At 41.8% G+C, this 21,920-nt stretch overlaps 2 protein-coding genes across 2 annotated transcripts in view; one reads left to right on the plus strand and one right to left on the minus strand.

The window, feature by feature from the left end:
* Nucleotides 1–21,920, minus strand: part of UBAP2L (ubiquitin associated protein 2 like) — a 397,837-nt gene that overhangs the window by 112,265 nt on the left and 263,652 nt on the right. The gene's annotated exons all lie outside the window — the stretch shown is intronic.
* The window catches only part of NUP210L (nucleoporin 210 like), a 49,125-nt gene that overhangs the window by 5,634 nt on the left and 21,571 nt on the right, over nucleotides 1–21,920 (plus strand). Inside the window, exons 2-20 of the mRNA XM_073323094.1 lie at nucleotides 173–309; nucleotides 857–988; nucleotides 1,908–2,001; nucleotides 3,783–3,933; nucleotides 5,159–5,291; nucleotides 5,856–6,014; nucleotides 6,540–6,608; nucleotides 7,977–8,083; nucleotides 9,090–9,230; nucleotides 10,962–11,099; nucleotides 12,017–12,172; nucleotides 12,752–12,950; nucleotides 13,307–13,452; nucleotides 14,456–14,677; nucleotides 15,212–15,385; nucleotides 15,899–16,091; nucleotides 17,415–17,503; nucleotides 17,851–17,955; nucleotides 21,043–21,144. Of these exons, the coding sequence (XP_073179195.1) occupies nucleotides 173–309; nucleotides 857–988; nucleotides 1,908–2,001; nucleotides 3,783–3,933; nucleotides 5,159–5,291; nucleotides 5,856–6,014; nucleotides 6,540–6,608; nucleotides 7,977–8,083; nucleotides 9,090–9,230; nucleotides 10,962–11,099; nucleotides 12,017–12,172; nucleotides 12,752–12,950; nucleotides 13,307–13,452; nucleotides 14,456–14,677; nucleotides 15,212–15,385; nucleotides 15,899–16,091; nucleotides 17,415–17,503; nucleotides 17,851–17,955; nucleotides 21,043–21,144 (2,647 nt within the window). The remainder of the gene's footprint in view (nucleotides 1–172; nucleotides 310–856; nucleotides 989–1,907; nucleotides 2,002–3,782; nucleotides 3,934–5,158; nucleotides 5,292–5,855; nucleotides 6,015–6,539; nucleotides 6,609–7,976; nucleotides 8,084–9,089; nucleotides 9,231–10,961; nucleotides 11,100–12,016; nucleotides 12,173–12,751; nucleotides 12,951–13,306; nucleotides 13,453–14,455; nucleotides 14,678–15,211; nucleotides 15,386–15,898; nucleotides 16,092–17,414; nucleotides 17,504–17,850; nucleotides 17,956–21,042; nucleotides 21,145–21,920) is intronic.

A 21,920-nucleotide genomic window follows, 5' to 3' on the forward strand; every position in this document is an offset into this window, starting at 1 on the left:
CAGCTCACTCATACCAAGGGTAGCATTTCCCTAAAACACTTCCTTATTCTGAGTTGCAGATCCATCTGATTTTGAATCCATGTGTAATATACTGAAAAAAATCTTCACCTCCCTTATTTTGCCCAGATAATAAAAATATGAATAGAAGAATCCAAATCTCTCTGTTTTCCAGGTATTCCACACGTCATGATACAGTCACCATTGAGCCAATTTATGAGAATGGTACCACTTGTTCGCAAAAAGCTTTGCTGTCTACTCAGTCTACACAGGCCACAAAGCTAAACAGTGTTGTTATAGCTGAGGAACTTGGTAGGTGGATAAAGAGCAACATGATAGGGAAGGAATTGGGTGTCTAGTAGGGACTTCCAGGGCTGAGATAGAATAGGCTCTTGAAATCACCCAGTCCTTCCCAAAGAGACACACACAGGATTGGGCACTATGGCATTAGTGCTTTGTCCCATCTGATTTTAATAATGAAAGATATGGAACTGCGGTGTATTTCATTATTTGTTTCAAAATCACAGATTTGAGTGATGTACATGCAAAATAACAGTGACGTATAGTAGGCACACCACAGTCTGCCTGTGGCTCAAGGAAGGACAAAAACAGAAAGTATAACAGTGTAAAACATCCATGCCCATCACAGTCCCAGAATGAGCTTATCAGGGACTTTGTTGAGGAATTTGTGCTTTCTGACAAAGGTGCTTCCTCCTCCTCCTCCTCCCAATGATGTAAGAATTGCCACTTTTTTGTTTTGTTTTTGTTTTCAGTAGTACTACCTTCTCAAGATTTGGGAATTCAACATAGATTTATGGGATGTTGAATTAAGGCACACTCATTTATTCTCACATTTTAGTGACAGGCCATTTACTGCGTTGTGACATCATTGTCGATATGATAAACAGTATTGAAATTATCTCCCGAACCCGAGAAATATATGTGGAAGATTCTCCACTTGAATTAACCGTGAGAGCTCTGGATGTTGAAGGTATTGTATATAGGATAAACTTCTGGGGCAACTCCCAGGATTAAACTCTACCTCCTGAATAACAAGGACATTCCTTAATCTGAGTTTTTTAAAGAATGTATTATGATATGTAGCAAATTTTGTTCCCACCCCCAACGTAGCAACTTTTGCGTGTATCACAAAATCCTATATTTCATGTGCTGTGTAATTTTCAGGTAGAGAAAATGTGCCTGTTTCTAACTAGTTCCTAAAATGTTTTAATATGAGCAACATGAGAATTTATTGTACTTCTGTTTATCTTTCATTTGGAGTGCATATAATGACTGCTGAGTAAAAGTAGTATCCCACTTAGTGCAAGCATAACAACTGTGACATTGCAAGGTTCTCAGATGCCACACTAATAAAACTGGTATAAAAACCTAGATAACAATAATCAGAATTCCTGTTTTCTTTGCTGTTATCCCCAACCATAGAGCTGATTTACTAATAATTGTTTAAAACTGTTATATGCTCATTCCAGTTAATTTCAAGCATGAAAATAAAATAATGTTCTTCTTTTCATCCTAGTTTGTTTTTTGTCTACATATACATGGGTTTGTGTTTAGGGAGAAGTTGGATATGGTCAGAAATATTTTGGAATATAACAGGCATGGGCAAGTATACAAGATTAAGAAGGGAGAGTTGTCATCAGAAATATTCGACACCTGGAATATGGGCCTGTGGCCTGTTTGTTCACAGTTCTGTAACTGGATGTGAGGAGCAAGGCAACGTAAGGACAGTTGGTGGTGGCATAGTGATAATGCAGGGTTTTTCCTGTTTTCACAGCAGTCGACAGTAGAAGATAGATTAACACATTTAGCTGTGTAGAACTCCATACTTAAAAATATATGTATTTACCAGCACATGTTTCTGAATCTGTCTGTCTGGTTTCTGTCTTCAGGAAACACATTCAGTAGTTTGTCAGGAATGACATTTGAGTGGAGCATTGCTAAGGATGATGACATGGAAGGCTTAGAACTGTCTAGCAAAATTAGGTAACTATATTTAGAATGATTAATAAATATCATCTGTTGCATTTCGTCCCAGCATCTCATAATGGGGTAGGAAGTACTATTATCCCCATTTTACTTGTGGGTAAATGGGAATGCAGAGACGAGAATTGATTTTCTCAAGGTAACAGTGAGTCAGTGATAGACATGGATATAGAACCCAGGAGTTCTGATTTCCAGGTTATGGGCTGACTCTTCAGGCACACAGAAGTACTGCTGCTGGTAAAGTCAGATGCAGTGGAAGCTGGCTGAAAGAATACAGAATACTTGTGGTCTGCATGTCGGTGATAAGTAGACACGGAGTGCGGGTGGAGGGTTCTGTAGTGGATTAGTTTAAGCTCTCTGTGTAGACATTACCTTACTCTGTTTTATTGCCATGTACACCAGGGGGAGGTATATTGTCTCCCTGACTTGGTGATTAATGGATGTGCACATATCAACATAGAAGTTACAGGGGTTTTGTCCCTTTATTCTGGCTAACATAGGTCCTCGTTCCACATAGAATCATAGAATCATAGAATATCAGGGTTGGAAGGGACCCCTGGAGGTCATCTAGTCCAACCCCCTGCTCGAAGCAGGACCAATTCCCCAGTTAAATCATCCCAGCCAGGGCTTTGTCAAGCCTGACCTTAAAAACCTCTAAGGAAGGAGATTCTACCACCTCCCTAGGTAACGCATTCCAGTGTTTCACCACCCTCCTAGTGAAAAAGTTTTTCCTAATATCCAATCTAAACCTCTCCCACTGCAACTTGAGACCATTACTCCTCGTTCTGTCATCTGCTACCATTGAGAACAGTCTAGAGTCATCCTCTTTGGAACCCCCTTTCAGGTAGTTGAAAGCAGCTATCAAATCCCCCCTCATTCTTCTCTTCTGCAGGCTAAACAATCCCAGCTCCCTCAGCCTCTCCTCATAAGTCATGTGTTCTAGACCCCTAATAATTTTTGTTGCTCTTCGCTGGACTCTCTCCAATTTATCCACATCCTTCTTGTAGTGTGGGGCCCAAAACTGGACACAGTACTCCAGATGAGGCCTCACCAATGTCGAATAGAGGGGAACGATCACGTCCCTCGATCTGCTCGCTGTGCTCCTACTTATACATCCCAAAATGCCATTGGCCTTCTTGGCAACAAGGGCACACTGCTGACTCATATCCAGCTTCTCGTCCACTGTCACCCCTAGGTCCTTTTCCGCAGAACTGCTGCCTAGCCATTCGGTCCCTAGTCTGTAGCGGTGCATTGGATTCTTCCATCCTAAGTGCAGGACCCTGCACTTATCCTTATTGAACCTCATCAGATTTCTTTTGGCCCAATCCTCCAATTTGTCTAGGTCCTTCTGTATCCTATCCCTCCCCTCCACCGTATCTACCACTCCTCCCAGTTTAGTATCATCCGCAAATTTGCTGAGAGTGCAATCCACACCATCCTCCAGATCATTTATGAAGATATTGAACAAAACCGGCCCCAGGACCGACCCCTGGGGCACTCCACTTGATACCGGCTGCCAACTAGACATGGAGCCATTGATCACTACCTGTTGAGCCCGACAATCTAGCCAGCTTTCTACCCACCTTATAGTGCATTCATCCAGCCCATACTTCCTTAACTTGCTGACAAGAATACTGTGGGAGACCGTGTCAAAAGCTTTGCTAAAGTCAAGAAACATAATCCTGTAAAGTTTGTCCTTCGATTACTAACACTGAAAATATGTACTGAAATGATCGTGGAGATGCTTTTCTACCTGTAAAAGCCTAGTTTGGTCTTTTTAGGATTTTAAAATACTCTGAAGCAGAGTATTCCCCACCAGACTACATTGTCGAGATGGAACGAGCAGGAAAACAAGGGGATAGGATTCTGGTATCAGGTATCAAAACTGGTGCAGCTATCATAAAGGTCCGAATTCAGGAACCAACTTATAAGGTGAATTCTTACTGTAGAGTTCCCACCTTTAAAATGAAACTTGTGCCTTAGGTAGATTGCAGTTCCAGGCATATGCTTCTTAAAATTATATTTTCTTTACCATCAGTACCATTATTTGTCTTTCAGAAGTTACAGGCAATGACACCATTCAAACCATTTTCCATTTAAAATGTATAAATTTGGACAGTTTTGATAATACAGTATTGAGAAGTATATTGATATATAAATCCCTAAAATATAACCTACCCATGTATAGCGGATTAGGAGGACACTCGATTAAAAAAATCACATTTCTGTCTGAACTTGCCTGTAACAACAGCAGATAAAAAACAACACCTAAGGCTATTATAACTAAGAGGTTGGAGAAAAATACTGGTTTTTTTTTTTGGTTACTGCATTTGTCAGTATTTGATGGATAGTCAGTTTCACTGTTATGTTCCCAAAATGATTAATTCAATTCGTATTTTTTGTTGGTTTTGTGAGTCTTTCACACAGCAACAGAAGAAAGAAAAACATTTAAAAAATAATGACAGGTTTCAGAGGAACAGCCGTGTTAGTCTGTATTCGCAAAAAGAAAAGGAGTACTTGTGGCACCTTAGAGACTAACCAATTTATTTGAGCATGAGCTCAAATAAATTGGTTAGTCTCTAAGGTGCCACAAGTACTCCTTTTCTTTTATTTAAAAAATAGGAATAAGTGATTGTAAAACCACAATAATTAGTAAGAGGACTTGGGCAGATGTAGTATCTGAAACTACTTTTAACTTTGTTTTAATAAACTATAGAGTTCAAGCTGACCATCCCTTTAAAAGAAAATTGCCACATTTTACTGTATCTAGGTTCAAATGGTGAGACGCTTCTTCCCATGAGTAACTGAAATTTATTTTAAAATAATATTTTAAATAATAGAGTCTTAATTTTGAAATCTCCTGCTGTTGGTGGTCCTCTTGCTGAAAAATGACAATGTGATATTGACAGGGTGGGATGTCTGGTCAATGTCAAACTCTAAAACTAGTTTCCCTCTTGCTTTTGGCTGCGTTCATAACCATGGCAAATCTTTTGCTCATTAAAACCAAGCATTCTGTTTAAATAATTCTTTTTAAAGTTCTACTTTTGATTGTTTAAACCTATATTGAAGCCTTGTGGGAGCTGTCCCCTCCCACACATTTCTATCCAGTTTTTGCAGAGCGATAGTAAGCTTCTGGCTTTTATCCATCCTCCATTAGAAAGCAGCTGCTGCACTGGTGCGTCTGTTGGTTCTGGAGAATGTATTCCTAATGCCGTCCTATGACATTTACCTTCTGGTTGGAGCCTACATTAAGTACCAAGTTGCTAAAATTGTACAGGGAAAGATCACAGGTAAATTCTTTTTTTAATACCTCCAAGTTTCCCAAAATCTTCAGAATTTTTTTCTAAGTGAAGCTACAAAAGTTAAAATTTCATGGCCAGGTGATATTTCACTTTCCTGCAGTGGCCGTTCCTGACTCCTGGGGAAGCCAGGGTTAAACTTAACCCTGAAACCCAACAGAGCAGACATTTCCCCTGCATGTCTAATGTCCCTTGTGATGGGTCTGTGTCCTACAGAAAACCTCAAATCATGATAGCAGTGGATGCCTCTGTATAGAGGCCAATGACTATTGTGTGGAACAGTGCTTCAGTCTGTGGCAGTAGAACATTTGAACTCCAGATACTGGATGCACTCAGTGTTAACCAACCAAGACTGTTAAAGCTTGCACACAGATATCTGATAGTCTTCAGGGCTAACATACCTCTTCCCCTGTGTGTGTGTGTGTGGGGGGGGGGGAGTTACTTCTTTGGTTGCCAGGAACCCAAATATGTGCCTTTATAAAGAAAGAATCTTGTATAAGACAGAAGTAGACTATTGTGAAATAACTGTTTGAAAAAGTAACTTATTTCCTGCAGAAGTAGAGTTACCTCTTGAACATTATGAGCTTGAACTGCGTGACCCCATTGTTGCACCTGGTGGATCTGATCTTATTCCGGTGGCCAAACTGGATGTGGACACAGCCACTGTGACAGCAATGCAGTTAGGACAGATTAGTCTGGTCTTTGTTCATAAAAGTATCCTTTAAATAAAGTTGTAACCATGTCAGCCTTCTTTATTACTGTGGCCATTCTCTTTCATAAGCATGTCAGACCTGAATTAAGTAAAACCATGCTTCAGAAAGCAGATTTGGTTAGGCTCCACCCTGCAACACCTCAGAGAATTCTATAACTTCTTAGGGTAACTCCCTCCTTCAGGAAGATGGATTTTCCTTCTTCGAGCTGAGCATGATGACATACTCATTCATCCACTTTGAGGTTAATATCGTTGGTTCTTTTTGGCCAGTACCCATCACTCACCTCCTAGCTCAACTCCATCACCTGTGATGCTTCTGGAATGAGAATGAGCCTCCTTGCCAGGTTCACAGTCCAGTTCTCATTGAAGGACACCCATTGACTTCAGTGGAAGTTGGCTCAGGCCCCAGAGCTTAAGGAGTCCAAGGATATATGGTTTATTTAAATGCTTCTGTTGCTCCCATATGTCCCTCCTATTTTTTTTTCCCGCATAATAAGACTGAATTCCTTCTTTATACGCAAACCAAGATATTCATATGCGAGCTGCATCTGGACTTCCAAACTGCACTGTCTATGTTGTAGAAGCTGGGTTTCTAGGTAATTAATCAGAAGATAAAAGCTTGATTTTTAAACTCTTATTGCTTCATGTTATTGACCAATAAAATGTTTGACTTTTAAAAAAGTGACTTAATTATATGATAGATAGCATTGCTCATGTTAGAATCTGTTTTACATCCATCACACAGAAACCTGCTGTTCTTGTTTGTAAAGTGCTGTGTAAGCTTACAGCTCTTTTTGTTTTTAATAATACATGTTTTGTTTTAATAATAAATGTAAAAATAAATTCTTCATGTAGTTTTCAGAAAACTTATATCTATTAAAGAAAATAACCCCATGCTATTTCAAGCTTCCCCTTGTTAATTTTTGTATATTTTTGTTTATTGTATACCTCATTTAGGGCCATTTTCAAATAATTAGGTGTTAGAGGGTTAAAAGCTTATGTTATGGTAAAATTCCAACACTTGCCATGTTTTGCACATGACTGCATTAATTGACAGGCAAAGTGATATATGTATATACATGTGCACACACAGTTTGTGTGATTGCTTTGTATAAAGCACTTTGAAACTTAGGAGTGAAATGCCTTCTGTAAAAGAAAAGATCATTATCAGTTAGTCTCACTTTGTGAAAGAAACAGGTCACGATAGGAGGATGAGACTATTTCTTACTGAAAAAGCAGACTTTGCTTGTCTCCTTCCAGGTACATGGGCTTGAAAATTCAGTCTTGCATATTCACAACCCAGAAATCTAGCTGGTTGCCTGCTCTGTAATTTAGAGAAGTTACAGAAACTTAAAGACTAATGGCACAGAATGGGCACCGGAGTTTGAAATAACTGGTCTCAGTTGCTTTATGAACCTATGCAGTCGTGCTACATTATTAAAAGTAACTACGCTGTTTACAGAGCTATTTCCCATAGGAGAGTTGTCTGGACCTCAAGAAGTATTGAGAAGAGGGACTGGATTGTTAAAGGGATGGGTAATGAACCCTTTTGTGTCACAAATTGTCATCCAGAGTAAATGCATAGTGACCATGAAATTACCACCACCTGATTGGCTGTCGAATCTCCGTTTGCTTTGTATCGAACAGATGCCTGCATCACAAAACTCACCACCTCTGTTGGCACTGGTTTGCCCCTTTGCTGTCCCAGGAAATAATTTATTGTACACTTCCTTCTTGCTTCTATAAGTGGTCCAGAGTAGGAGTAAGAAGCATTGCAGAGAAATTTGCATTTACTGTTGCCTGTGTTCTACCATTTAGGGAATAAAAAGGGGGCTGCAGTCTTCAAAGCTGTTAATGTAGCACCTTTCACCAACATTAAATTCATGAAACTGAAACCTAGCTGGATTTTTATTAAATGATTTTCTTTCTTTTAATATGCCACTTTCTTTTACATTTTATTTCAGGTTTCACTGTTCAGCCAGGAGACAGGTGGGTTCTAGAAGTGAAGCGAGTATATACAATCACTGTTGAGGTGTATGATAAATCCAGCACTAAAGTCTATTTATCTGATGTGAGTATGTGGGAAGGGTCTGTTGTGCTTTATTCTTTACATACCCGCAGCTGCAACAATTGAGGGATTCAGATCCTTTCAAAGTCTTATTGGAAATAGCTTATTCAGATGTTTAGGATTGAGAAGTATTCAGGTCTCTGGAATTCAGCTTAATGTGATGTTACTAAAGAGAGGATAACTTATTTTCAAATTTAAACTACCATCTTCATTTAGAAGCTGTAGTGTTCTAATAAATGTAATTTTTCGTGTGCCTTTACATTTAGGGCAGCTTCAGCACGTGGGGAGAGTCTGCTAGGAGAAAGGCAGCCTGGTTTATTGAAAGAAAGGAAGGTTCAGTGGTTGGGCACTAGCCTAGGAGTCAGGACAGCTGGGTTCAGTGCCCTGCTGTGCCAGAGACTTCCTGTTTGACCTTGAACAAGTCACTTAGCTTCTCTGTGCCACACTTCCCCATCTGTCAGACACGGGGTGATAACCCTGGCTGACCTCACAGGGGTGTTGTAAGGATAAATACATTAAAGATTGTGAAGTGCTTTGAGATCTACTAATTGAAAAGTGCTATATAAAAGCTAGGTCTTATTGGTGATAGTCTGAGCTGTCTGCCAGTGGCTTATAGGTACCTTATGCAAGTCACTTAATCCTCCTTGAGCCTTTGTTTCAGTGTAATTAAAATAGCAATGACAATGTTTCCTTAACTCCTGGGGATTTGTAGGGTTGTTCTCCTAACAGGTCATTTCCTTAAGAAAAATATTCTTCAGTCCAATACAGAAACCAAAGTAGGATGACTGGGCCCTTCATTTACCAGCTGTATCCAGAATGCACTCCTGGTTTATAGTTGTTTCATAACCATGTTGATTTCCAAACTCCGGGAACACCCAACGTGTGTGTGTGCGCGCTTGTGGCCGTGCAGATTTCTCTGTCTGCATGTCTTGCGATTCTTCTGATAGAACGTGGATCCAATTTCTCTGGGAAGTGGTTCCTTCATTTATTTCTGGTTTTTGTTTTGCAGAACCTCAGAATAACTCACGAGTTTCCCAAGGAGTATTTTGAAGAGTTCTTGTCTTCTGTTAATGGGTCTTATCAAATAGTTCAAGTTCTGAAGGAGGGCATCACCGTAATAAAAGCTGCCCTAGTATCAGTTCTTCTAAAGGTAAGAGGTGAAGGTTGTACCCTTCCCTTTCCAGACTTTGCTGTTGTCTAAAGAGTTGGTCCAGTGCCTACTAGAGTGAGTGGAAAGACTCCCATTGATTTTAATGGGCGTTGACTCAGACCCTGTGATATTACTGTTCACAAATGTAGAACCTGAACTCCTGTATGTTTCAAGTTACGGCAGTATTGCTAATGCCATATTTACTTTGAATCGTAGCAGGCTGTCCTATAAAACCTGTGTGGATAAGCGTCTCCTCCTGGGGCTCTGGGGATAGCAAGCTCTCTCTGAAGGACAGTGTGATTTCCTCAGAGACATGGAATCTGAGGACTAGAGAGAAATGCCATGACTAATTGGTAGTGCTGAAGATCAATAGGCTTCACTAAGCTGCTCATGTGAGTTTGTTCATGCTGCACCTTTCCTACACTATTCTGAATTTTCTAGAGGCTACAAACAGGAGTAAGGGGGTGAAATGAAGAAAAAGAAAATGTACATTGAATATCAGGAAAAGCTATAGAATTGTCTGCCAGGGGAAATGATGGAAGATGCATTTCTCAGGACATTTCAAAACTGAACTGGACGCAGCCCTTGAGAACATAGTATAGGGAACTATCTTGCGCTGGTTATAGGATGGACAAGATGTGGACCCTGTTAGACCTTTTCCATTTGTAACTCCCAGGATATTGTGTTAACTGACTAAAGAAGCAGGCTGTACTTCCCCTATAAAGAACCTTACTTAAAATCAGTGGATAGACAATAAGTAAAAGAAAATGACCTATTAAGCGTTAGTTTTTGGGAGCATGTATTTTTAATGTTTCAAACATTTTTCTCTGTTCAATTCCAGGCTTTAGTAAATGTGTTATATAGGGAAGATTTTGCAGAAGTCTGCTTAATGTGCACAGATTAAGGCCACATGTGGCCCTTGATCTGGAGAACATCTCTAACTGAACTGAGTGGGCACTGAGGACAGTATATGTCTCTTGGATTAATAGGCTTGACTACAATGAATTCTTGGGTTAGCCCACTAAGCTGGCTGGTTGTTTCTGTCCAGTTGTAATGTTCTCTTTCAAATGGTTTTGAACAAGTGAGAGGTCTAGGTGTAACTAAGTAGCTGGGATTCCTCTACCCTTGCTCTCAACTTGATGTAAAGTGCAGTTTAGTGTTATTTCTTCTCTTTTAATTCTCTGCTGGTTGCAGTGTGCTTACTTGTCCTATAGACCATACAAACAGGAGCATTAAGGGCTGCTTTTATATAGGATTATATTTTTGTTTTTATAACTGTAGCATCAGTCTTCCTTTTATGAAATCTAGATTTTGCCCCCTCTCCCTCTGTTTGGTGACATACTGTAAATTTCTCAGTCCTGTAGTGTTTAACTATCTCCTATAGTTTTACACGTGAGGCAACAGCTGTTGGGAACAGCTGGAGGTATTACTGCTGTTTTGGGGGAATTTTGATTAAGCTTATACAAAAAAGAAAAAAACAATTGACTTAAAGCAGAAACATAGTGTTCCTTATTCCCACCTTGTTTTCTAGGTAATCAATACAAATAGGAACCATTGTTTCTTCACAAAGTGTCAAATCTGTCAGCAGCTTGAAGGGAGGAGCATGGTATGCATTGTCTGCACATGCTGCCACCTCCTTGTACACAGGCAGTTAAACACTAGTTTACCACTTTTGTGAGTGGGGCAGCCTCTTTACTTGAAAGATTATTGTTCCTTTTTCTGTGCCTGTAGGCTGGCTCTGAGGATTACTTACCTGTCCCAATCAGCCATGAACAGGAGGTGAAGATTTACTTCCCCATCAAGCTGACACCCTTCTTCCTCGCATTTCCACACCATCCTATGGCAATCTTGTATCGGTACAAAGTTCAGGTGAAGTATATATGGCATGGAACATCAGGAAGAAGACCTCTTTGATATGAGAGCCCCTTCCAGAAAAAAAGCTTATTAATTAGTTCCAGCCAAATAGACACCCTGAGAGTATCCTCAGTAGTGAGTGAGAGGGCACGACAGCCTTTGTTTCTTTGCTAGCCTGATCTTGGCCCATTAAAATAAAGGGCAAAAATGCTCATTGAATTTACTGGGGACAGGAGCAGGCCCCCATGTTAGCAACATCACAGGCGGATGACTAGTGCTTTCCTCTGCAAGCCCCACCCCTCCTCACCAGGCTTGTTTGCTCTTTCCCTCCCTCACAGGTGGTCACATTTTATATTTGTCCTAAACTGCTCTTTTTGAGTCCGTTTTCTCCAAGGTTTTGTCTTCCTCTGTCCTCTCTTCTTGTTCCCTTCTTTACTGATCATACGCCCATGTTTCCAGCACCGCTTATCTTTAGTCTGGCTACGTGGCCTTCAAGCCCCTGGGTTTCTGAATCATTCTAAGTTGTATTGTAAGTTCTAAGCAGCTAGAAAAGGGGGCAGAGACAAACTTATTTTCTCTATTCTGTTCCTGTCTATGCCACTGACTTGCCTTAGGTAAAAAACCTTCCTGTGTCTCATTTGTGTCAGTACGGTTTATACTTTCCTATCCCCCTCATAGGGGGATTGTGAGACTTAATGCATGCAGGTGAAGTGCTTTGGGGTCCTCAGATGAAGGGAACTGAAGAAATACTGTTATTACTTTATTTTTTACCCTATTAGCATGTTGTTCCACAGCCAAATCAGCTCAAGCACACATTTTGCCAAAGAATTAACACTAATCTTGATCCCTGCACACAATCCTCCTCCCGCTCTAGTACTCTCATTGATGGTAATCTGAGCTGTTTCCCTTTTCTATCCTCTGCTGTTTCCTAGGTAAAAGGAGGCAGTGGCAATTTCACGTGGACCTCTTCTAATCAGACTGTAGTCACAGTCACCATCAAAGGAGTAGTGACTGCAGGGGTGGTCAGAGGGCAGAGCACAGTACAGGCCAGAGATGTGCAGAACCCCTTCCATTATGGAGAAATAAAGGCAAGCCTTTTCCTGACAAATCTTGCTTCAGTGACAGAGAGGGTTGCTTGTCCACATTTAGGAATTTAAAACTCATATTTGAAGAGCAAAGTTGATGATGGGCACCTGCTTAGAAATGTTGGATTTGATTCTCCTCAGACTTACACTGCAGTTCAACACTTCAGACGAGTTACTGCTGATACTCACTGGAGGGAGTGAGTAGAATCACCCCCCAGTGATGTTGCTGTTTGTTTGCTAAGCACAGACTTCTTATCAACATATTAACAATTGTCTGCTAAGCACAACAATATTAAGATTTATTTGAGTCAGGATGTCTGGTGCTGTACAGTAACTATAAAATCAGCTGTAACTGAATCTCTTACCCCTGTATAGTGGAATTCTGTCTATACGATTAAGGCTGCAAGTGGAATTCAGCTTCTAAGCCAGAGGTGGCTTCCACTTTTATGTACTCTGCCTGCCTGTCATGAGATATTCTAGATTTCCTTCTTGAACCGGTGGCACTTTGCAGCGTGACGTGATTCTAACCCTGGGTGATCTAACCCTTCCTACTTTGCTGACTGAGACTCTTTGTCTGCGCAGGTGTATGTCTTGAAACTGACAAAAATGGAGATTTTGCCATTTCATGCAGACATTGAGATTGGCCAAGTTTTGGAAGTTCCCCTCATGATGTACCACACCGATAGGGAGACAAGGGAGACCATTGCTTTTACTGACTGCTCCCTCTTAGCCCTGGACATAAGCATGGATAAGCAAGGAGTCTTCATCCTTGCTGAAGAGGGTAAGATAGATGAGCTCCAAATTTGATCACTTTTTAAAATACCTGATTGCAAAGTCCATTTATAATTTATTTCCCAAAGTGTCATTCCCCATTTTCCAGTGTGAGTATTGTGTCAATCAGTCACAAGGTCTAGACAGAAGGTTAGTCATCCTTTCATAATGTCTGGAACTGTATAATTCAAGTCTTCCAACAGCTAACGGGGACAGGACGAGTGGCGAGAGGGTAACAGTCTGGGAAACGTTTAGGAAAAATTTGGGAAGTCATGGATTCCATTACAGCCGTAACCCTGTGTCTAGACATCAGCCCTGCTCGTCAGAGATGTAGAAAGTGCTGAAAAAATGCTCTCAAATTTACAGGTAATCAGAAACCTGGCCTGCCATTCTGCTCCAGTATCCAGTTAGCGGCGAAGTCCTTGGGACACACTTTAGTAACGGTGAGCGCGACAGTGTACCAGGAGTATTTTGAAACCAGTGCCACATTTGCTGCTTATGAGCCTCTCAAGGTGAGGAGGTGCTCCCCTCTCTCTACTTTGTTCCCTGCTATTTGAGTCCTTCTTTTGTCTTTGCTGTTTTCCCGTATTTGCTTCGGGAGTGAACCCACTGATGGTCGTGAGGCAGCGATGCTAGTGCACACTTCCCTTCTGTTGTGGACTGCCTGCCCGTATTCATGTTGTCATGGAATTGTGGTCAGAAAGAGAGGGCACTTTATCCCTGCCCCGTTGAGGGATTTGTGAGGCTTTATTAATTAACATTTGGCAAGTCCCTTAGAGCAGGGAGTTTAATGAAAATCATCCTGAAATATTGCTATGTTTTTCTCTGGGAGGAGAAGGTTCCTCCCATATGTCTTTTTCCTTGTCATTACACCTGCCCACAGTTGAAACCATGTTTTTCAACTACCATCCTCCCAGACTCAGAGGATTGAATAAATTCTTTTTGTGAAAAACCATCAAATGCATCTGAGCAGGTCTTCTGTTGCAGTAGTAATTTTTCTTTTCCTGTTAGCTGAGCTTTCTTCTGCCCCAGTAGGGTGTCTTTTTTATTTTTGGTGCAGATTATTATATAAAGTATTAGTTTTCTTACAGATAGCTCAATATAGTCCAACCCAGATCCAATAGCAAATGGCCTCTTTCTATAATATTGTGTCGTTTCTCAACCTTTCAGGCCTGTATAAGAACATGCAAACCGTCATACTGGGTCAGACCAAAGGTCCATCTAGCCCAGAGTCCTGTCTTCCAACAGTGGCCAATGCCAGGTGTCCCAGAAGGAATGAACAGAACAGGGAATCACCAAGTGATCCATCCCCTGTTGTCCATTCCCAGCTTCTGGCAAACAGTGGCCAGCTGGCTCCACTTAAAGGCCCTTCCCACTGCTGAGTGGTATGAAGGAGCCTGAGTGTAACTGAGAATTAGGCCCATTGGTTGTATTATAGATATTACCTTTTGTATGCCCTTGCTGAGACTATATATGCAAATAGCAGAGTCTGCTCATTTCTCTTTGTGTGATCAGGCTCTAAACCCAGTGGAGGTGGCATTGGTGACTTGGCAGTCAGCGAAGCAGATGGTATTTGAAGGCGGGCCGGGGCCATGGGTTTTGGAACCATCTCGTTTCTTCTTGGAATTGACCGTGGAGCATGAGGAAAAAATTGAGGTTACACAGATCCGACTGCCAACTAAAAGGAAACAGAACCAGTACATTTACCGGATTTTTTGCCTGGAGCTGGGGGAGCAGGTAGGGAAACACACCTACATTTTCTGCAGTGTAATAACCAAATGGCAACAGATTGGCTAATCTCTCACACATAAAGCAATACAGTGTGAAAAAAACATGTTCCATTTCTCCTGCCAGGAAAGTTCATGGCTTGCACCAGCACACCCTAACTAAGGGACAGTTTGACTCTTGTGTACCTGAAAATCATTTTAGAAACGCCTACTGTCCACTTCGCTGTGGAAATAGAGAAAGGGATAGTGTATTGCTGCATCTGATACTTAACAGTATTCAGTGCAGAGGTGCCCCATTAGTGAGGGGGGCTCCCTGGACACGCTGGGCCTCTAGAGAGTCTCCCCTAGACTGTGTGTTTGTTTTTGAGTCTCAGTATTTTGCTTATAGACTAGACTTCTATCACAACCCCTGACACCCTGGCATGGTCTGGCTTTTGTTTTCTGTAAATAAACCCATTTTGGGATGCTGTTCAACATGACATCATGGATATAGCTGAAATTGAAAAGCCTGCTGGCTAACCATCTCCCTTGTATGTCCTTGAAGGTGCTTATGCTCCAAGTAGGTAATCAGCCAGGAGTCCTGAACCCTAGTCCTGCCGTGGAAACTGTGCAGGTGACTTTCATTTGTGCTCATCCAGCCAGTATGTCTGTGACTCCAGTGTACAAGATAGCTGCAGGTGCTCAGCCTTGCCCGTTGCCTCAGCACAACAAACAGCTGGTAAGACTTTATATGTTTTAAAAAGAATGAATAACACTCCTCTCTATAATCATTTGTAGGATGATTGGAAACCCATGATGTGTGTGATATGTTTGATGTCCAGATGAAGCTTGTGTAGCACTAACTGATAATTTAATAGCTATTACCAGGAAATCCATTATCTGAAGATGGAATCACCTCTGTCAAATTAAACTACCTTGATGATCTCTGCTCAGTTCCTCTTCCCATCAAACTGGCTGAGTAATTACATCAAATTACTGTGTAATTTGGCAGTAACTCACTTTCTGCATAAGAAAACTCCAAAGAGGAGTCACAGCATCCTGGGCCCTGTAGTCTCTTAGAACGGCCATACTGGGTCAGACCAAAGGTCCATCTAGCACAGAGTCCTGTCTTCCAACAGTGGCCAATGCCTCTCTCATTCAGATGAAGGTGGCTATGGGCTGCAAGGTGCTTTTTCTCTAGAATCAGGCTCCGAGTTACTAATAAGATTGAGTTCTGTTATTTTGGGTGTAGATCCCCGTGTCCAGTTTGAGGAATACAGTTTTGGAGTTGGCCGTGTTTGATCAGCACCGGCGGAAGTTTGACAACTTTAGCTCCCTGGTGCTGGAGTGGAAATCAGCCAATGAAACTCTCGCACACTTTACTGACTCAAAGTCCATGCAGATGGTAGCAAAGGATGATGGGAGTGGACAGACCAGATTGCACGGTACCTGTTCAGTTTTATACACTGAACTCCAATGAAGTCAGTCGGAGTTGCTCCTGCTTACCCCAGCACTGAATTTAGCTCAAACTCTCTCTCTCCTTCCTCCTAATATAATCTCTGTATCTATGCATCACCATGATATCTGGGTTTCACTTTCTCTAATGATTTTGGCTTTATTAATAAAGAATTTAACATAAATTAAGCTCAAACTTCAAGTTTTCTCCCTAGGCTGGGCTCCTCCTAGGTTCTTCCCTAAGGACTGTTCAGCCCACTTACTAGATCAGAGGTGGGCAAACTGCATCCGGCCCTCCAGATATTTTAATCTGGCCCTTGAGCTCCTGCTGGGGAGTGGGGTCCGGGGCTTGACCCACTCCACGCGGCTCCCAGAAGCAGCAGCACGCCGCCCTCCAGCTCCTATGCACAGGGGCAACCAGGGGGCTCTGCACACTGCCCCTAGCATTGCCCCCACAGCTCCCATTGGCCATGAACCATGACCAATGGGAGCTGCGGGCCGGCGCCTACAGACAGGGCTGCACACAGAGCCGCCTGGCCGCGCCTCCAAGTAGGAGCTGGATGGGGGACATGCCACTGCTTCTGGGAGCTCCTTGAAGTAAGTGACACCCAGAGCCTGCACCCCCGACCCCCTCCTGTACCCCTGCCCCAGCCCTGATCCCCCTCCCCCCAGTCGAACCCCTCAGTCCCTGCCTGGAGCACCCTCCTGCACTCGCAACCCCTCATCCCCAGAGCCTGCACCCCCAGCCGGAGCCCTCACCCCATCCCGCACCCCAATCACCAATTTCGTGAGCATTCATGGCCCACCATAGAATTTCCATACCCAGATGTGGCCCTCAGGCCAAAAAGTTTGCCCACCCCTGCGCAAGATCATTTCTTTAGAGAGCCAGTCCCAGTTCCCTTAATCTGCAAATGGAGTAACAAGCCACCTGCCTAAGTGAGTCATCAACACCCTCTTAGCCCTTTCCCAACAGAATTTCCTCCTGCTTACAGGGTGGGTGGGGTATGTCAGACAAACACTGCTACTCTGTTACAGCCTTTAAAAGTGCCATAGCATGGCTAATGGATTATATATATGTGTTTTTAAACATACAGCACAAGAAAGCTGTCAAAGAACAAGTCAAGCAGATTTCTAACAATTAATTAATTGCGTCCAATTCTTAACACTGAAATTATTGCTCGTGAACCTCATTTGCAAATACTGCATCCTACTCACTCTTATTCCTAGTTGAAGGTGGAATTGTTTTTTGTTCGTTTTTCCTTTTCAAATTCGATCTCGTTTCCAGTGAAATTTCTGCTCTCTGTTGCTTATAGGGCATCAGCTCCTTGAGGTGCACCGCATCAAAGGGACTATTCTGATTGGAGTCAGCTTTGTGAAGTATTCAGAGAGAGGCAGTCCAAGAGTGAGTGAAAGAGGACATTTTGGGGCACATTTTCAAACGCTTCTGAGATGAGTGTAGTATGGATTGCTTAATCTCTGACTGATCTGTCTAGCAAACTGTTGCAGCCTACTGACACATTGAGCTGAGTAGGTTAGGATTGTGCAGATAATTTTATCTTCAGGTTTGAATACTGGGCTTTGTCCTCTTTCAAGAGGAAAGTCCTATTTCTGCCATCGCAGCTAGTTAGGAGAAGGGCTAGTGCACTACCACTGCAATCATTAGTTCCTTCTGCGAAAGAGGAGGTTTGGGGCTTCGGGACTAGAAGGAATACTAATGTAACTTCTCTCTGCTTTTGGTTCTGCACTTAGGAAGTATCTAACTTGCCAACCTCCACGGCTGTGGAGTTGTTACTGGTAGAGGATGTGACGGTGGTGCCAGACAATGCCACTATCTATAATCATCCTGCTGTGAAGGTAAGAAGGTTATTAGTATGGCTAAGTCATATCACATCAGTCTTTTGTATATTACGCAGGATTTTATCATCAGATGTTTTTTTCCCCTCAACTGCCTTCATGAATATTTAGAAGACAGTGAATGTGTGTCCCTGCATAAAGCTCATGCCCATCTGTTGTATAACTGATCATCACTTAATGGAATGATAAACGCTTTGATCTTCCTCTTTCTGCTCAATGAAATGTAAATACAGTGTGGTGTTGGACTGCAAGTGCTGCTTATGTTCAAGGGTAGCGGTGCTTCTGAAAAGAAGGCCACTGTTCCAGATGAGTGTTAAGAGAGATGGTCTGCAAGTATTCTTCACAAAACACTTAATGAGGCTTGTCCTGGTCTGTTTCAGTGAAACTGAAGAGACAGTGCAATTAGTGGAGGAATCACTGTTCATTGCCCTTCTGTTGAGTGTCTCTGTAGCACTCCCAATCCCTGCCCACTGGCCAGTGAGTGATGAGAAATCAATCTTGGGTTTTCCATTTGAAAATCCAAAGCACTAACCCCCAGGCTGGACCATTCACAATTATTTTAATTGGATACATGGTACTAGCTGATGCCCTTGAGCTTCCTTTCTTTGTTGGGTCAGCAGGGTCTCCTTGGGGGAATCATGACTTTGTGTATTACAGCTGGCTATTCTTAATCACCTCATCGCTTAGGGCCAAATTTGAGGTCTTTACTTGGTTTTTACTTATAAGAACATAACAGTGGCCAGACTGGGTCAGACCAGTGGTCCATCTAGCCCAGTGTCCTGTCTTCCAGTGCCTGATGCTTCACAGGAAATGATCAGAACAGGACAATTTATTGAGTGATCCATCCCCTGTCATACAGTCCCAGCTTCTGGCAGTAGAGGTTTAGGGACACAGGAGCATGGGGTTGCGTCCCTGGCCATCTTGGCTAATAGCCATTGATGGACCTCTCCCCATGAACTTCTCTCATTCTTTTTTGAATCCACTTATACTTTTGGCCTTCACAGTGTCCCCTGGAGATGAGTTCCATAAGTTGACTGTGCGTTGTGTGAAGAAGGACTGTATTGCCTTATGCTTTTTTAAACATGCTGCCTGTTAATTTCATTGGGTGACCCTGGTTCTTGTGTTATGTGAAGGGATAAATAACACTTTCCTCTTCGCTTTCCCCACACCAGTCGTGATTTACAACCCTCTGCCACATGCCATCTTCGTCGTCTCTTTTCCAGGCTGAACAGTCAGAGTCTTTTTAGTCTCTCCTCAAATGAAAGCTGTTCCATCCCCCTCATTGGTTTTGCTGCCCTTCTCTGTACTTTTTCCAATTCAATATTTATTTTCAATTCCAATTATATGATTTTTGAGATGGGGTGACCAGAACTGCAGGCAGTATTCAAAAATGGGAGTGTAACATGGGTTTATATAGTGGCATTATGATACTTTTCTGTCTTATTATTTGTCCCTTTCCTGATGGTGCCTAACATTCTGTCAGTTTTTTTGATTGCTGCTGCACAGTGAGCAGATATTTCAGAGGATATCCAGAATGACTACAAGATCTCTTTCTTGAGCAGTAATAGCTCATTTAAACCTCATGATTTTGTATGTATACTTGAGATTGTTTTCCAATGTGCATTACTTTGCATTTATCAACACTGAATTTTATCTGCCATTTTCCCCGGTCACCCAATTTAGTGAGATCCCCTGGTAACTCTTTGCAGTCAGCTCTGGATTTAACTGTATTTAGTAACTTTTGTATCATCTGCAAACTTGACCACCTTACTGTTTACCCCTTTTTCCAGATCATTTATGAATATGTTGAACAGCACTTGTCCAAGTACTGATTCTTGGAGGACCCTGCTATTTACCTGTGTCCACTGTGAAAACTGGCCATTTATTCCTAACCTTTGTTTTTTATCTTTTAACCAGTTACTGGTCAGACCTTCTTTCTTATCTCATGTCTGTGTGCTTTGCTTAAGAGCCTTTGGCTAGGGACCTTGTCAAAGGCTTTCTGAAAGTCCAAGTTCATTATATTGACTAGATCACCCTTGTCCATATGTTTGTTGACCCCTCAAAGAATTCTAATAGAGTGGTGAGGCATGATTTCCCTTTACAGAAGCCATGTTGACTCTTCCCCAACAAATCATGTTCATCTATGTGTCTGATAATTCTGTTCTTTACTACAGTTCTGTTCTTTACTACAATTTCCCTGGTACTGAAGTTAGACTCACTGGCATGTAATTGCCAGGATTGCTTCTGGAGTCTTTTTTAAAAAATCCGTGTTACATTAGTTAACCTCCAGTCATCTGGTAAAGAGGTTGATTTAAGCGATAAGTTACATACCACAGTTAGTAGTTCTGCAACTTCATGTATGAGTTTCTTCAGAACTCTTGGGTGAATACCATCAGGTCCTGGTGACTTTTAGTCCTGTTTAATTTATCAGTTTGTTCCAAAACCTCCTTTTATTGACATTTCAAGCTGGGACAGTTCCTCTGATTTGTCACATAAAAAGACTAGATCAGGTTTGGGAATCTCCCTCACATCCTTCACAATGAAGACTGATGCAAAGAATTAATTTAGCTTCTCTGCAATGGCCTTGTCTTCCTTCAGTGCTTCTTTACCATCCAGTGGCCTTACTGATTGTTTGGCAGCATTCCTGGTTCTGATGTACGTAAAGAAATTTTGCTGTTAGGTTTTTGTGTCTTTTGCTAATTTCTCTTCAAATTCTTTTTTGGCCTGCTGAAGTATTACTTTACACGTGATGTGTCAGAATGTATGTTCCTTTCTGTTTTCCTCAGTAGGCTTTGATTTCTTTTACTCTGCTGTTTAGCCACGGTGGCATTTTTTTGGTATTCTTACTGTTTTGGGTTTTTTTAGTTGGGGTACACCTATAATTTGAGCCTTTATTACAGTGTTTTAAAAATATTTCATACAGCTTGCAATTCTCAATTCTTATTTGGGCTAAAACTTCCTTTGGAGACTGAGTAAAAGCTGAGTAAGGACTGCAGGATTTAAACCCCTCAGTCAGTGAGCCAGCACTCTGAGTTGGTAGAGAAGTGAGTGCACTGGGATTTTACTCCTTTTTCTGTACCATTTTAGGAAATATTTGATCTAGTGGAAGGATCTGGGTATTTCTACGTTAACAGCAGCAAAGAGGAGATCATAAACACTACATACCTGGAAGCAGAGAGTGCCATCGAGGTGAGCACATTCAAGATGTTCTCCCCTGGAGAACAGCCTGGGTTCAGAATCTCACAGTGAGATTCACCCTCCTGGAAAGAAATCGATATTTTTTCTTACTTTCCGTCTCTCATTTCTTTTTACCTTCAGAACTGTTTATGCAGTTCACTTTAACACGCTGGAGTACTTGATTGCCAGCAAGTGTGTAAAGTGAGCCTGATACTTGTTGGAATAGGTTCTTAATAAGAGAAAACATTAGAATAATGAATTAAGGAATACCTGTCACCAAATGGTACAAAATACACTGTATCAGTTATTGTGTATAGATTTAATTTACCTTTTGGGTTTTATTATATGTTTAGGGACTTCGCTGACTTCCAGATCCTGTATAGGGTGACACTTTCAACCATTATAGCTGCTCGATCAAAATTAATTCTCTCCTGTAGTTTTCCTTCCTGCTGTTTCCTGTAACAATAAATATAATACAATATACTATTTGGTGCTAACTGGCCCAGAGGCATGAGTGAGCAGTGGGGTCAGAAATCAAACTTGAGTCAGCTTTGCTTTCCTGTAGAGAGAAATTTAGCCTGAATATCAGGAAGAAACATCCTGACTGTGTGATCTTCTGGACTGTTGAATAATTTCCAGGGGAAGTGATGAAAACACTTAAAACTAGACTGGACAATGTTCCAGTAACTGTGCTATAGGAACAGTCCTGTGGTGGCTTCTGGTTGACCCTAACAGAGCTTTTCCCTCTTTCGTTTACATGTTGTTTGAACAATGACTTTTCAGCAGAA

The sequence above is a fragment of the Lepidochelys kempii genome, chromosome 24, assembly GCF_965140265.1.
Source record: "Lepidochelys kempii isolate rLepKem1 chromosome 24, rLepKem1.hap2, whole genome shotgun sequence".
Taxonomy (NCBI): Eukaryota; Metazoa; Chordata; order Testudines; family Cheloniidae; genus Lepidochelys; species Lepidochelys kempii.